This window comes from Urocampus carinirostris, chromosome 14 (genome assembly GCF_059441175.1).
Source record: "Urocampus carinirostris isolate Australia breed hairy pipefish chromosome 14, RoL_Ucar_1.0, whole genome shotgun sequence".
Classification (NCBI taxonomy): Eukaryota; Metazoa; Chordata; class Actinopteri; order Syngnathiformes; family Syngnathidae; genus Urocampus; species Urocampus carinirostris.
In genome coordinates, this window is record NC_142362.1 from 93,410 (window position 1) to 110,748 (window position 17,339).

At 46.2% G+C, this 17,339-nt stretch overlaps 1 protein-coding gene and 1 non-coding gene across 2 annotated transcripts in view; one reads left to right on the forward strand and one right to left on the reverse strand.

Moving 5' to 3' along the window:
• LOC148352367 (Krueppel-like factor 7) overlaps positions 1 to 15,470 on the reverse strand; it is a 28,502-nt gene extending 13,032 nt beyond the window's left edge. Inside the window, exon 1 of the mRNA XM_088352958.1 lies at positions 15,089 to 15,470. Within this exon, the coding sequence (XP_088209084.1) occupies positions 15,089 to 15,190 (102 nt within the window). The 5' untranslated portion in view covers positions 15,191 to 15,470. The remainder of the gene's footprint in view (positions 1 to 15,088) is intronic.
• Positions 1,500 to 1,581, forward strand: trnas-gcu (transfer RNA serine (anticodon GCU)). The gene has a single exon. It is a non-coding gene; the product is annotated as a tRNA-Ser (tRNA).
• Positions 15,471 to 17,339: the final 1,869 nt, after the last annotated feature.

Sequence of the window (17,339 nt, forward strand, 5' to 3'; positions counted from 1 at the left end):
TTGGGATAATGAATTTAAATGATCATTTCCTTCTTTCCGAGTGAATCATCGACGGATGTTTTCTGGCACGATAGCAGCCCGCACGCAAAACGTGGTTCGTCGGAGTAGCGCAGCGATCGTGGAAAGCCGGTCGACGGGCTACGAAGAATTAGCGTCGGCGAGCGACCTCGACGAACGAATCGGCGACGGGTTGACCGCGTCGCCCTTCCGGTGGAATTTGCCCTTTACGGGAAATTTGCCGCCGCGACGGGGACGGAACTCCGACCCCGGAAGGGCCAATAAATCCCGGCTAATGAAGAGATGGCCTTGTTTGTCGGAAGATGAACGGCGGCATTAAAAGATGCTAATTGGAGCGGCGCTCTTGAAATATAGTCGCGGCTCATTAGCATCTCCGGAAGCGGCGCCTCGTTATTCGTTCCGACTTCTCGGATTGACTTTTTCCGTCTCGTTTCTAAAATAAATCATCCGTTTAACATTTCGAGCCGTCCGTACAGCAGGGGTCCCCAAACCGCGGCCCGCTTCCGCACTTTGCGGTGGGAGGGCTTAACTCTTATCGCCGGACTATCAGTGATGCAGGTGACCTACAGAAAGGCAATACATTTGCATACGTTTCTCTCAGTTTTATTGGGAAGAAGGAAAAAGGATTGCACACACGATCCAGGATCGCCGGTCGCGGGGAGCAGGTCGCTCTGAGCGCGGAAGTGGTACTTCCGAGGCGAGCGATGGCGAAAAAACAGGTCAGTAGCCGGGACAGGAGAGCAAAAAACGCGATCGAGATCAGAAAACGGGTCGAAGCCGGGAAACGGACGGGAGCCGAAACAGGAGTGAGTCGGGGTCAAAAAAAGGCTCGCCTAGTGTTCACTGAGGTTCGCAGACGGACTGACAAAAGGGGATAGAAAGGAGTGGGTTTAAATAGTGACAGGGAGCCAATCAGAGTCCGAGGCAGTTGGCGCCAAAGGAGCGGGCAAAGGTGCCTCGCATCAGTAATCAAGACAGTTATTGAATTGCATGAATTTGATTATTTTTTTTCAAACAAGTAAGACACAAACCCGATATTTATTCTTTTGGAGATGTGAAAATAAGAATAAGAATACAACCGAATGGAAGCTTGACTTACGAAGCAGTCAATGGCACTGAAGATATGCAGTTTTAGGGGTGAAATGTTTCAAACGGTCAATGAGGTTCAATTGAGCAATTTCCTATTTCTAAAAAGTATGCTTCCCTTTTAAAATCATTTCTAGATGAGTTGAAAACAAACGCCTGTTTTCGCTTTTGATATGCAAAACATTTTTCTTTGATCAAAAATGACAACTAAAAGCCGCCAAAGCTTTCAAAATGGATGAATGAGGCCGGCTATGCTGGGGTCGAAGCCCTGAAGCTCGGAATATCCCCACACCACAAACACACAAACAAAAATGCCATGCCGGGAAAAGCGGGTACACGTACGCACGCGTGCGCCTTGGCCGCAAATCGAAACTCTGAAACATGGACCATAGGCAGACGAGGTGGCCGAGTGGTTAAGGCGATGGACTGCTAATCCATTGTGCTCTGCACGCGTGGGTTCGAATCCCATCCTCGTCGGGGAGTTTTCAATGGACCATTTTACAGAAACTTCATCGATGACTCATTATTAGAAAAGCAAACACACAAATCATGAACATCTAGCTACACAAAACCGACATTATATTCGTGTGAATTTGTTTTGATAATTCCAGCGATTAAATCAATGTTAAAGCATCGGCTTTGGGGAAAAATACCCAATGTCACGGTTGCCGTGGCGGCCAGTCGGTCCCAACCGGGTGGCGCCGGGTTCTGTCGCGGTTGCCACGGCGCCCAATTGGCCCCGCCCATGGACACCGGCTGAGACGCGTCGACTGATTGCTCCTCGGGAGTACTTAAACTCAGTCCTTTGAGCCGTTAGTTGTCTGAGCGTCTGTGATACTTCTGTGAGACTCCTGTTAAACTCTGTGAAATGCCTAATCTGTGAATTTGCCCGCGTTTGATCCTGTTTTATTTTTGGCCCGGTTTGTTTAATTTTGACCGCTCTTATGTCTGGATTTCACTCCTCTTCCGCAACCGTCGATCCCCAGATCGAGTGTGCGCGCATTCCTCCTTTCCCCAATAAACTGTGAGTACGTTACGGTTCCAAATTCTGTTTCCTGTCCTCGTTCGTGTCACCCAGCTTTTGTTAAAAAAAGAACACTAAATAGAAAGACGATCCCCGTTTTTGAAGGGACCTCGAGAGGTCCTGCGCCTGAAAACAAGTGCTCAAAAGCACAAAGAAGAAAACAAAGTACAGAGACTCGAGGTGCACCGTTTTACTTCTCATTCTTTACCCGGCATTTTTAAGGTTTTACAGCAAGACGACGAATCATGTGTGTATTGTTTTTTTTTTTGCTTATTGTTTAAATCATTTCTACCTTTAGAAGGCCCAAAATCATGCAGACTGTCCTTGAAGGAAAACGAACTTTTCTGTCGAATTCAGTAGATCCTTTAGCGCGCCCCCTCATTTATGTCAATGAATTGCGAGTCATCGATACATTATTTTTAGGACTGTATTTACTCGCTATGTGTACCAAGACTTGCACAGATGCTAAAAGAAGAAGAAAAAACACAAGAACCGTGGAAACGAAGCTTCCGATCATTAAGAAATACAAAGAAGGGACACGATGCTTCCCCTCGCAAAGTTGCATGGTGGTCACCGGTTGGCATTCGCACTTAGCACATTTAGAAGCAAGGAATTGATTTATTTCTAGTTTGTTGTTGTAAGATTTTGATCTGGGCTTTTTGAGCCCGCTATAGGACCATTTGGAGTTGCACTCGTGTTGTATCCCGGGGGAATCTGCTGTATTTTTCCAAAAAGAAGGTCCCATCTGCGGCTGCGTCCTAATGGATGAAGCCTTTTGTTTGTGCGCACGAGCGGACGCGCGCGCACGCGCCCCTCGCACGCACGCGAGCGGAGTGATCTCGAGCGTGACGTCATTGACAAGCGTGACCCCGCGTGGGGAGGCGCGTGCGCGTCAAACCAAAGATGACTTCACCGCTTATGAATGGATTTATGATGGGGAGGTCTTTGTCTTTATCGTCTTGATTGTCTGGATTGTCTGGATTGTCTGGATTGTCTGGATTGTCTGGATTGTCTGGATTGTCTGGATTGTGCTGGCCCTTTCACCACCATTGATAACGAGGCAAATAACGACGATATCCCGTTTGAAATGAGGAACAATCGTCACTCTTTTGCAAGTAACTATAAAAGAAGAAACTCGACTTTTATGTGAAATCACATCATTAGGTTTTCAGTTTGTAAATGTCAATGGTCTGCATTTCTATTGCGCTTTTCAAGTCAATGAAGGGCTCCCCAAGTGCTTTACAATGTGCTTCACGCTTACCCTTTCGCAAACACACTCACACACCAAAAATGAAGTCAAGGTAGGTCGTTTTTGGAATGTTATTATGTTATCATTAAAGCATAAAACAAAATAGTATAAAAATCCTCTAATTGAGGACAAATATTTAATATATAGAAAAATGAATAATATTGTTTTTTTTTTTAAATCGCAGTAAAATAGGAAGGAAATACTAAAATTGGGAATTATCCGTTAGAAGATACATGTTTTTCTTATTTCATTTGTTTTCAATCGGTAAACTTGAAAAGAAAATGACTTTCATTTAGGAAGATTATTTATTAGGGTGATCATTCATTTTTCTTTTTTTATACTATTTAAAATTCATTGTTTGTAAAAAAATTGTCCAAAATGCTTATATTGAGGAACATTTTTTAAATAAACAGCTTTCTTCTTGTTTTATATCATTTTGTTTTATATCATTTTATAAAATCGTGTCAACATTTCCGATGTTGCGTGAGACGACAGCACCTTTCCTAAGAAATCCGGATGTTCAGAAGGCGCGGCGTGGTTTGGCCAAGCTGCTCCGAATGGATTTCTGCTCCGTGCTTTACTCTTCTACGGCATCTTCCCCAAAAATGAGGCACAGAGTCATTTGAGTGACGTTTGCACCAGTGATGTAACGCGTGACCAAAGCTTTTAAGGTGCCGTTTGTGAATGAATGAATTGATTTCGAACGCCATCAAAACGGTCACGATTACTGATGCGAGGCACCTGTGCCCGTTCCTTTGGCGCCAACAGCCCCGGTCGCCGATTGGCTCCCTGCCCTTTTTTAAACCCCCCGGCTCCCCGTTACCAGCGTCAGACCGTCTGCGAACCTATGCTCTCGGCTAGGCAAACTTTGTAATATCTGACATTCTCCTGCCCTGTTTTTTTGCCCGATACCTCTTCTAGACCTGTTTCAGCAAGGCGCCTACCTGCTCGTGGGCGTCATTAGGGGTTTAGTGTCTTGCTCAAGGACACTTTGACCTTTAACTCGGGGGAACCGGGAGCGCGACCCGTTACCTCTCGGTCCCGAGACGAGCGCTCTACCTCCTGAGCGACTGCCGTCATCGTCCCGTCTGCCCAGAAGAAGACATTGTGGCAAATATCCACAAAGTCTCGAAATTTGTAGATACGAATCACCCGGAGAAGTGATGACAGGTAGACTGTCGTTCTTTATGATGACGTCTGCCCAGCGCATTTCCAAAAGATTGTCGTTGCGGGCAAAAGCAGACGTCATTGGATCCGTTTTTCAGGGAAATGCCGTGCAGGCAAAGACAATGCTGAGGACCGGTACACAAATGCTTAGTTTGAGCTGAGAGCGTGAAAATAAAAATCGACTTCTAATTAAATAATTGGGGTGCATGTTATACATTTTAATAACAATAATAATATTAATGCACTAGAATGAACTAGTCAATGTGTTGGGGTCGGGTGTTCCCTCTACCACCAGAGGGCGCCGAACGGGTTTGAAATAGGGATAAGGATGTCCAATCGCCCCACACCTGTCCCTCATTACCCCAAATCTCTAAAATGACATTTTGCACAAAGCCCGCGATTGGCTCATCATTTATTTTTCACCATCCGTACTGCCGTCACCTTTTTCCACTTGTATCCTTGTATCTGAAGTTTGGTTTTTGACGCTGTTTTTGCTTGTTGTTATTTGACCATCTGTTCGTTGCTTTGTTTAGGATTTTGATTGCGTACTGAAGTTCCCTGGCTTTTGCGTTTGGGTCCACGGCCAAATCGAAATACATTTTGTAGTATGTATGTTAGAAATCGGGATGAAAGCGTTCCAAACGAGGGATCCGAATCGAGCAAAGGCGTCGGGAGGCGAAGCCGGCAAGCGGTGATGCTGGCGAGCGTGCAGAGGCGGTTGTCACGGCAACCCAAATCACGCCAGGGGAGCGGAAGAGCATCGGCCGGCCTCCGGGGACCTCCGTCGCCGTCACCGCCGTCTGACCTCCAGACAATTTTTCCTCTCGGCTTTACTGGAAAGCGGAGACGCTGCTCACGTGATTCGCGCTAGCTAGCGTGTGCATTAGCGGGCCGTCCCGGCTGAGAGAGAGAGAGAGAGAGAGAGAAAGACCCTCCTCGGCCACCTTTCCATTTTGCTTTGTCCCGCACTTCAACCCTAAATAATTCACAGTGGTGCGCACGCGTTTCGAAAGCGGCCATGTTCCCTCTCGGAGGTAACACAAAAATGAGGTCATCTCGGCCGTCTCGCAACTTGCCCGTTCGAGGCAAATCAAGATTGAGACGTCAAAATGGACGGTGCTCCGAGAGACGCTGCGTCAGAGATGTTTGAAGAGATGAGATGAGAAGTTTTTCGGGGTCATCGTAGACAAGAAATCAAGCTGGAAAAAACACATCAGACACATACAAACCAAAGAATCTAAAAGCATTTCAATCATGAATAAAGCCAAATTCAATTGAAACTATAACGCATTGTATTTATGATATTGTTCTCTCGTTCTGCCGTACTTAACATATTGTGCAGAAGTCTGGGGCAATCATGACAAAAGTTCACTTTGGCCCCTTTTTATCCTCCCAAAACGTCCAATACACAGAGTACGATGTCGGTACCTTACTCATATTTTATTCCTGCAGTCCAACTTATTAAAATGAGATGATTTAGCCAAATCTTTCACTGCACAACTACTGTTTAAGGTCAACAAAAACATAGTGCCAGAAAACATCCATAAATGATTCACTCGGAAAGAAGGAAATTATAACTTAAATTCATAATCCCAAAGGTGAGAACCACCAGGAAAAGTATGGGCGTGTCTGTGTGCGGAGTCAATTGACGAGACGAGATCAAACAATGTCCGACGATTCACGTGTTCCAATTTAAATACAAAAAAACATTCCTGGCGTAATACAGAGATGAAGAAAATGGCGTATGAGTGATACTAGAAATTGGGAATACTGCGTTTACAACTGTGGTTAACTGTTATCATTGGTATTGTTGTTATTATCGTTGGTGCATTTAATAGGGAAGATCAAGGGGTAGGGAATATAAATATTGGCTTCTTACTAGCCCTTTTTGAACATATGATGTCACATTATTTTGTGGTTGAGTTATTGTTTTTATTTTAATGTTCGAATAAATTCATTCATTCATTCATTCAAAGGCACACTGCAGCGTATGCTAGCATTATTCGAAATGTAGTGGACAGGCCCACAGAAATGGGCGTTTACAATGTACTTCACACACGATTCAAACACATGAGAATATATTATAGATTATAATATTATGAGAATGTTGTAGAGGACGACATTGCCACGGTGCACACGAGAGACCGAGTTGTCCTCAAAAGATTCTGTATCATGTTTCAGGACAGAGATGTATTTCATTGCGTGTCCGTATGAGATTTTCTCTATGGTCGATCAATAGATCAAGCCATCGGAGGACTTGATTTTGAACTCCGAGCATTCACAGGACACGCCCCTTGTGACTGATGACATCAGCAGCATTTCAAAGGCCAGGCTACAACGCCTCTCTTCCTCTTTATTCCTGGACGCCGGCTGGAAAGGGGGGATGGAACCAATATCATTTTTCTCTATAATGGAATTGTGAACTTCTAAGCGGTGACTACTCAGGCGTTTGCAAAGTACCAAGGCATCTCAAATAAGCCCTGATGGGATCAGGCGCCGGCAGGAAGTCTGACGTCCTCCACTTCCTGTAGTAGCTTCCCCTCTGTCCGCTTCCTGCCCCGGCGTTTATCTCACTCCGGTCTTTTAGCGCTCTGGGCCTCCGAGACCAACGTCCGCGCTCTTATTCCCCGGGTCATCCGCCGCCTCCTTCTCGTGCACCCGCTTACTCGCACCGACACGAGATGAAGCGACGGCGGCACACGCCACGGCGGCTTCCGAGAGCGCCGGGCGAACGGGCGTCCGGAGGCCCTTTGATGCGGTCGCGCCGCTATCGATCGGGACATAAACGCTGCTGTGTTAGCGCTAAGCTACGCAACGATCGATAGGAAGCAGACGGGAGTCATCAACCAGCGAGTGGCGCCGACTTCGGAGAGGAAGGAGTACGTGCTCGGGCTTCGCCTTTTTCCGGGTTTTCATCGACGGCTTGACCCGATTTACGGGAGACCCCCGGTTTACGGCGTCCCTAGCTTACGATAGTGTCACGCTACGACGGGGAATACAATGTTTTTCCTAGCACTCGTTACATTTCCCCCACCGTACAACAACAGGAACCGTTTTCATACACAGCAGAGAAAGTACAAGATATAAACATGTTGCAAAAAACGTCACCTTTACATGTGTGCGTGTGGGATGGAGCTCTGCTATGTAAAACACTTACAAAGTCCAGCCTGCGGGCCAGTTACGGCCCGTGATCACATCTTTATTGGCCCATCACCTCTTTCATCAAATGAATATTACGTGGCTTGCTTGTAATGTTGACCGCGTTATAAAACCAATTTCTTTCTTTAAAAATCACCATTTCAACAGATGATGGCAGGAGCCCTGCTCTTGGCTTTCCTGACAGAATTTCCTGCCAGACCAAACATGCTGACTAAAAGCAAACTGGAAACAAATGCTGTGACAAGGTGAAGCAATCGGAATTTCTTTAAGGGCACTACAGACTCTACAACCAGTAAAGATGATGCTACTCCTCTTAGGGCTTGGAGAAACATAAAGATATATATATATATATATATATATATATATATATATATATATATATATATATATATATATATATATATATATATATATATATATATATACTCTAAATATAAATTGTCTTGTCCGGGAATCATGTGATGTTTGTTAGCGATAAGTGTTACCATGGCGACGCAGTGGCCATTGAAAAGCTATTTTTTTCCCATTTAAATAGGATGAGTTTAGTCACCATGGTAACCAGGGGGCATTTCTCAATATTTTGAATAGGGGTGGCCCAAGCCGGACTTCTGGTGGCGTTGCATGAAGCGTAACCATGAACAAAAGGGATGCTAACGAGTAGATGCTAATGCAGGCGCTAATAAGTGTATGCTAGCGAGTAGACTCAAATGACTACGTGCTACTTGACTATAGAACTCAATTTGTTCTACTTGTAAGTGCAGCTCGGAGTCGGGACGCTCCACAGCTCCAACCCTCACAATCGCGCGAAGAATGGTCTCGTTTTCAGATCACTTAGTTGGATTTTTCTCGGATGGCCCTTGAGCGGTGACCGCAAAACTCGTTTTTGATAATAATAATAATAATAATTTCCTTGTATTGTCATTCTGTGTAACAATGTACACAGAACGAAATGTCGATTGCATCTGACCCGATGCAATCGACATTTCGTTCTGTGTACATTTGGCCCCTAAAACAAAAAAGCATCAGCGTAGCCCATTTTGTTCCTTTGGTCATTCAGCCTCATGACTTGTTTTTTTTTTGTCTGGTGTGGCGACCCCTTGAGGCCAGTGCCACTTGGTCATGTTGAACCCATTTTGAGAGGCATTTTCACACGGAATTCCTTTTCGTTCCCGCACCTGAGGCTGCCCCGTTGGCGCCAACAGCCACGGACCCTGATCGGCTGGTGGACTCTTTTTAAACTCCCGCCTTCCTAAAAACACTCATCCGACCGTCTGCGAACCTATGCTCCCAGCTAGGCTAGCTTTTGTACTCTCCGACACTATCCTGCCCTGTTTCCTGCCTGATACCTGTTGCCGCCCCCCTTTCTGGACCTGTTTCTGTTTTTGCTCCTCCGCCCCGGCAATCGACCAGTTTCTGCCCTGTTTCCTGCCTGATACCCGTTGCTGACCTCTTTTTTGGACACGTTTCTGTTTTGCTCCTCCGCCCCGGCCATCGACCTGTTTTTCTCGCTGTCAACGATGACCTTCACTCGACACGGAAGTGCCACTTCCGCGTTCCTGCTCTCTGCTACCCGTGACCGACGATCATCGGATGGTGGATTCGATTCCTGTTCTTCTTCTTAATAAAAACGGAGTAAAAGGAACCCAATTGGGTCCCGTCTCCGTTCCTGGTCGGTGAGATCTATTCCTTTTTAAGTGGGCCCATTGACATGAAAGTCCCCTCCCCCCTCGCATCCCATTGAGGCGGCTGCATTGCAACTGTGACTATCACCCACATCCCTTTATTGTGCTCCACTTCCTGTTTTGATGCCGTCTTCGCGTTTCGATTTTTTGGAGGCTGACGATTGCTAAATCCCGTCCGGTCCTTTTTGTCGGTGGCGCATTAACATACGAGCATCTCGGTCGTTTTTCCGTTCGGTTTTCTTCTGTAGTGACCCGTTTGAGCGGGTGTTAAAGATGGCAGTTGTGGGTTCCGGAGCAATTCCTAGTCTAGTCTCCCCCCTGCATCCCATTTAGGCAGCCACTTTGTAACAGTGTCACCGACACCGTCACGCACAAATCGCTTTATATGGACATACACGACTTGAAGGCCTTCTTTACAGTACTTATTGTTTGATTTTTTTGGAGTGCGGCAACCCGTCTCGGTGGCTGAGGAATTTCTTTGTTATAAAACTGCTCAATGTGTCACGTTCCTTTGGCGCCAACAGCCATGAAGGCTGATTGGCTCCCTACCACTTTTTAAACCCCCCCGGATGGGCTCCGGCACCCCCGCGACCCTACTGAGGATGAGCGGTGCAGATAACGGATGGATGGATTTTCTCTTCGAGAAACCCGTTCGGACAGCAGCGACTATTTTAGCCATTCCTTCTGCAGCAACCGACTCGGGCGGATGACCAAACGAGAGTGAGTCCCCTCGCGCCCTTTTAATCGTCCGCTTTTGTCTTTTTGCCGGCCGCCCGTCTCGTCATCCGCTTGGAAGCGGCCGATGAAGACCGAGCTTTCGAAAAAGTCCTCGCTTCGTTGATTACTGTTGAACGGGACCGCGGCCGCAACCTGCAAAACCAAAGATCGGCGAGCGACCGATGGTGCCTATTCCGTGGTTGTTTATAAACACGCGTCCAAGCCTCGTGTAAAAGATGAGGACCGGCTTTTGGATCCGGCCCCGTTTGTCCGTCCGTATTCCCGACCGTTCGGTCCGCCCGACGGTCTCTTATCGTAACGTCGGGCCCCGGCAGGGGCCTCGACGCCTCGTTCGGCCTCCGAATCGTGACCCACCCGGCCGGGTCTGTGCCTTTAACTCACAGGGATTGACAGGGCATTTGCGCGAGGCAGGACAACCGCTCAAAAGCAGATTGCGCAACAAAGAGTTTTCAAATCGCTTTTTCTTCATCTGCCCGGGCGTCGTTCGATGAGTCGGGCCTGAGCGTTTGTCTCCGATGGCGCTCGAAAATTGAAAAGGAATCGAAAGTCTTTGTAGATGACTTTTTCGAGCGTCTTTCGTCCGCCGTTCTACGCTTTCATCTGCTTTTCAAGACTACGCTGAAAGTTTGATAAAAAATGTCAGATCTTTTTTCTTCCGTTTTGCGGTTTGATCGGTCGTGTCTGATATTTGTTTTCTCCTGTGTCGGGTTTTGATGAGTCACGCCCGTACGTTGGCTTTCAGGCACTCCAGTGAAATAAATAACGAGGTGCAAAACTTTTTTTGGACTTTGCTTTGTTTCCATCTGCGATTAGTCATGCCTGAGCATTGGCTCATGGAAACTCAGATGGAACGGATGCGCGTGTTCAAAACTTCAAAAGGAATTTTGATTTTGCCGGATCATTTTTTTGTCTTTTATTTGCAGTTCGATGAGTCACGCCTGATCGTTTGCGTTCAGATGCCCCAAAGTTTTTCGTTTTAAAACGCGGATTCCCAAGAAGGCCACGGAATGAGCTTCTTCGGGATGGTCTTCCTCCGGTCTCCATTCTTTCTTTGAGTTCCTCTTTTGGTGTCAACGGAAGCAGATGTCTTTTCTCTTTCATTTTTCTTTCTTTTTCTCTTTTTGTCCTCTTACGCAACGGAGCGTCCGCGTAACAAAGGAGACGCTGATGAGACAGGCATGATTAATTGATTGCCGACGGCAGACTATTTTCGGAGGCGGCTGCCTGAAGGGGCGGCGCTGCGAATCAAAACAGGATGTTTGCGCGGTTGTCATGACAATAATATTTTCAAACACGACATCCGAGAGCGGGCCCGATGTCAAAAATATCGAATCGCGATTTCCGTGCAACAAAATCACCATCTCGATTTTATTACAACGGATCTTTGGATTCCAAACACGGATCAAACTAAACACAGTAGCATTAGCTTCGGTGCTAGTATTTGTTGTTGTTGACACTGGCGGCAGCCGCTAAGTTCATTAGAACGAACCGCTCGAGTTTACCGAGCAACTAAAACCATGTTAGCCACCAAAGCTGCGTTAGCTAGCGGCTACATTAGCAAAAGGAAGAGCGCCGGGGACTGCCGGAACAGAAGACGAGCGATCTTCCATTTTGGGAAATCTTGTTAAAGTGCTACACAGCATAATATCGTCATATTGCTTCCCTCTAGCGCGAAGCTAGCAATGTTTGTCAAATCTAGCCCAATTCTAATATATTTTTTCAAATGAAAACGTAAATTATGAATCAATAGGCATCAGTCTATATCTGTATATAAAACACACTGGGGGCTTTGGGGCAACCTATTAGACCTTTATAGATAACTTCCTGTTCTTCCTTTCAAAATAAAAGAGCACATCTTTTTGCGATTGCTGCCGTGTCGGGCCTCACATGTTCATCCGGTTGATTCCATTGAATTCAGTATATTTACACCACTAAAGGTCGCTTTACTATACACACTTGGCCTTTAAGCCACCCTGACGGGTAGCTTCCTGTGCTTCTTCACAAAATAAAAGCCTGTCAGCGTATGCTGTTGCAATTGACTGGATAGATTTCAGACATCCACTAAATGCAGTTAACCACAGGGCACAAAGAAGACACGAAGGCGGCCCAATTGTTTGAAGAAAGTTTGAAAGGGTCACGAAGCGTCCCGATTTCAGAAAAAACCCTCATGTGGAATCTAAGCAAGAGCTGCACAATATTGTGGAGTGCCCACAGTCAGAGTTGATTTTTTAAGACAGCAAAAGAATATTCCTCACCACAATGCGTTCAAAAATTTTTGGACGGATCAAAATCAGTACCTAGTCGTCGCCGCTATGTTTGTCTGGCATCTTGCTGCTACGCTGTGCTCATTTAGCACTGCTTTTTGTTTCGCATTAGACAATACAATGCCATCTCGTGCTTAAATATGACCCAATGTACCTTTAAGGGACACAAACAAAGCTTTCCACCTTAAGAAGCATTCAAATTTCAGGAACAAAGACCAAAGTGAAATAATAAGCAATAAAACACACAACACTGCGGGGAAACCACAATCAGGGTCTGCAATCAGAGTCGATCAAATCGCCTGTTTTTTTTAAAGAACCTAAACAAATCTATCCTACATAAGAAGTGTTAACATTTAAGGAAAAAGAGCCAATGCGGACTCAACGTAAAAATGCACACAACACCCTGGGGGCGACCACAGTTAAAGAATGCATCAATGTCGATTCAAATGTCAATTTTCTGGGAAAAAAAAAAAGCTTTCCAACTGAAAAACTGTTCTTATTGAAATAAAAAAGACTGATGCAAGAATACACGCAGAATTGTGAAGGGACCTCAATCGGTAGCAATAAATAGGTATATTTTAGCTTCGTAAACATAGCTTTCTTACTCAAAAGGCGTTCAAACCCAAGTAAAATGACCGATGTGCAGGAATGCACGCAACATTGTGGAGCGTCCACAGTCAGAGTTGATTAAAATGACTTTTTTTTAGGGAGAAGTAAACGTTTTCTTACTCAAAAAGCAGTGGAATTTAAGGAACAAAGACCGACGTGCAATCCGAGCGATAATACAAACAACATTGTGGAGCGATGTCGATCCAATTCAATAAGGATGATAATTGTTGCCAAGCGACATCTCGACTTGGCTTCGCATAAAAGCACAGTGGTATCAAATGAACATATTCAAAAATGAAGGTTGCGCGAATCGGCCCGATCGGACTGGAATAAAAGCGATGACACGGTCTGCTTCGAGTGTGAAATCGGCAGTCAAAATGTCAGCTGAGTGGAACAAATTGCCCTCATAGTTTTGGGGAACTTCCATAAAGTTGTTCACGACCGTAAAACCGATTCACATTTCGCGAGTCAAAAGTAGAGGACGCGCACATCGCAGAAAAGTCAATGCACACAACACTGTGGAGGGACGGTGTCAAACATCTACTTGACTGTGAATTGAAGATGCGATGACGGATTAGCATCTGTAAAGAAATGCAGATGAAGCGGAAATAAAACCTTGCGTCGCTTTACTCAACATCCATCAACTCGCGCCACACAACGTTGCGGAGGGACCGTGTCAATATTTGATCTTTTAAAACGGTCTAACATGGCGCAAAGACCATCTTTTAAAAGGCTTTACTGAAAGTTTCGCAAAAGAAAACTTGTTATCGCTGCGAGTAGCGTATCGCCAAAGTCAGCTAGAAGCAGCTCCCCAAACGTATTAGCCGTGAAGACGGATAGCACGACTGCTAACAACAGCAAATGACTACAATGGCCCGCTGGGTCGATTTTTTCCCTTAATTTTTGCACCGAAGAGAAATAAAAGTTGGTGAAAGGGGCTGCAGACCCCTAGAAAAATATAACAATCGAGGGAACCGCTCCCCCCGTTCCGCATCGAGGCTTTAAGACGAACAGAAGACAAAAAAGACAGGACAGTCCTGTTGAGTAAATGTGGATTTAAAGGGACAGTGTATCATATTGAAATCCTCCTAGTCGGTACAAAAAAAGCAAAGGATGGATTTGAATACTAAGCAAAAAGGCCGATGTTCATTTTGATCAGATAATCACAAGAGGAGACATTTCTTAGGTCGCCGCCGTGTTGCTTGCTGTGGCACATGAAATAAGCGTGCCATGTAGTGGTCGAAAATGACACTGAGGTGTTATTTGAGATGTCCTTAAAGGTCTCCATTAAAGCCCCTGTGTGTCCTATTTGAACGCTAGATGGCACCGCATTGTCTAATGTGTATGAAAACCAATGCCACAGAGCACAGTGAAGCAGCAAGAAGACAGAAAGTAGCAATTTCACTATTTAAAGAAACGCAAATGTCTCCACCTATCAATATTTTGGATGTCTTTTGGCCTAGTATTTCAATTTTACTGAACGAAAGAGACGCTCCATGTGACACACTGTGCCTTTAACGGATGCGGAGCGAAGCCTCGTTCGGTCCTGCCGGCGTCATGAACATGTGGGCCGCGTGCACGTGCACGCACGCACGCCGGTCACAGCTGCGCTCACTTCACGGCCGCCAGCGCGGAACGCGCGCACGCGCCCCTCCACATAGCACGTGCTCGATCGCGCCCCCGACCACAACAAGCGTCTCGGGCGCGCGCACGCCGATGCCGATCCATAATTCAGTCGGCAAATCGCCTGTGACAGGTGAGCATGCATTATTTAGCCCAAGAGACGGACAGCGGCCATGAAGCGCGTGCCTGCCGGGGCGGGAGCGCGCGCGCGCACGCGCAGCCATCACAACAACCTCCCGAAAGGTTTGCGATGGCCACAAATATTCCTTCGGAAGAGACATGTGGAATGCACGTGACTCTCCTTTTACGAGGGAGCGCGCGTGCGTGAGCGCACCGCACCGCCATCCATGTGAGGGATGAAATGATGAAAGAAAGAAGAAATAGATAGAGAAAACAACATTCGAGCAAGTGCAAGAGAACGACAAGAGTCTTCTAGAAGCTAGAAAAGGTTCGAAAAGGAGAAAGTGACCTGCTGCCAGTTCTCCTCCAAGGAAGGCATCGCGGAAAAATAACCAGTGTCGTGCACCAGTTGCAGTTCCTGGAAAATACTGTAATTTGCCAGCACGTCCATCTTCGTTTCTTCAATGAAACAACAAGTTCGAGAAGAAATTAAAAAAAAAAAAAAAAAGAAAAATCCCAGCCGAAAAAGTCCGCGCGGAAGCGTCACATCCAAACAATTATTTCCTCATCTTCGCGATGGGCTGTGAGCAAAACGAGGAAACTAAATCTCCGAATAAAAGACAACTTTGTTCATTTTCGTGTCAAATAAAAGAGGAGTAGCGTAGGTTCCGCTCGCGGCCACGCGGGGTTGCCAGGTTCTGCTTCTCGTCGCCATGCGAGGGCTGCTGAGGGTTGCCAGGTTCCGAGGAGCGATGGGCGGGGGAAGGGGCGTGGCCTGACTCCCTGTCAATCACACGCTCGCCTGACCCTATAAGGTAAATAGACTCGCTGATGTCGAGCGCGGTGAGTGAAAGGAGGGGCGGGACTGACCGGAAATGAGAAGCGCTATTGGTTGGCTTTTGCTGTCAGCCCCGCCTCTTCACCGAAGGCGGGGCTGAGTTATTTTTAGAGGCCTTGAAAAGAGGAGCGGGACGGAGTCTGGAGCCAGTCCGCCGAGAAGCTCCGAGAGGACGCAGTACTTATCCATCCATCCGTGATCTGCACGGCTTATCCTCAGTAGGGTCGTGGGGGGGCCGGAGCCCATCCCAGCTATCGTTGAGCAGTGGGGCAGGGGACACCCTGAACTGCTTGCCACCCAGTCGCAGGGCATGCTAACATGTCCCCCCCCCAGAAAAATGGAACAGGGGTGACAATATCATTCAAACTCAGAGGGTCACAAGCTTGGAAGAAACGGTCGGACTGGTCGTAAAAAGAAAGAGAAAAACGGAATGAGAGTTACAAAAAAAGCGAGAATTGGAGAGAGAGTGAGAGAAAGAAAGTGAAAAAGAGAAAGAAAGAAAGGAAGAGTGAGAAGAGTTAAAAACAGAGATAGAGTGAAGTCAAGCAAGAGAAAAAAAAGAGAAAGAAAGAGATATACAGAGAGTGCAAAAGAGAGAAACAAGTGAGAAAAGCTAGGGGAAAATACTGAAAAAATAGAAGCAGTAAAGAGAAAAGGGAAAAATAATAAAAAGAAAAATGTGCAAGCAAAGCAAAAAAGAAAAGAAATCAATAAGAGGGACAACAACAAAAACCAAAAAAAGAAAAGGAAGAATGAAAAGGAAACCAAAAAGAGAGAATAGCATAAAGATCGGTCAATAAAAGAAAATAAGAAAAACATCAAGAGAAAAATGGAAAAAAGCCAAGTGCGTGCCCCAGCGGTCGAGAAACTCCGGCGTAAGGAATGAGCTTCGGACTGAGGAAAACGCTCAATCGGTATTCCCCGAGACGCGTCCGAGACGTCTCCGGGGACGACGCTTCACGCTCGGGCGAAAGCTCCAAAGTCTGACCAAGGTGTAGAGTGGGGGCGCCATCTGCTTCCACGCGGGCTCTCTCTCTCTCTCCAGGACCTTTTCACGATTGATTTTGTACTGAGGCTGGATCGATAAGGGCTGATGGACTTACACAAACAGCTGCTCTCCCTCTAATCAAATAGCGCTATCGCTAACGCTACAACAGGGCTCCCCAAAAGCCTTTGACGAGTTGCCTCTTAGTTTGAAGGCCACACGCTTCTCGTCTGACTAAAATAACCAGTTATCTTGTGCTACTTACTCTCTTGTTAACAGGTTGACTCTTGTGAGTCGAAAAAAGAGAAAGATTTCATGACATTGGACTATAAAAATACAATTGTGTGAAATGTTTGCTTTTAGCAATTGCTGTGTTTACCTTGATAGGCAGTACGCCAATGCTAATACCACTCAATAAATACTATTTGGAAAAAATAAGATGTATATAGATTTTTATTTTGTCGTGATTAGAATTCTTTTTTGATGGTATTGTACTTTTTGTTTCTTCAGGTAAAACTGTCACGATGACTGAGTCTGCTCCGTTGGCGCCAGCAGCCTCAGACGCCGATTGGCTGCCGAACTCTTTTAAAACCCCCTCCGTCAACCGTCGTCAGTTCGTCCGCAAACCTCCGCTCCACGCCAGGCAAGCACTTTTTGACTCCTGACCGAATCCTGCCCGGTTTCCCGTCTGATTCCCGGTGCCGACCTCTTTTCTGAACCCGTTTTACATTTTTGCTCCCCTGTTCTGGCCATCGACCAGTTTTTTCCTCGCTCTCG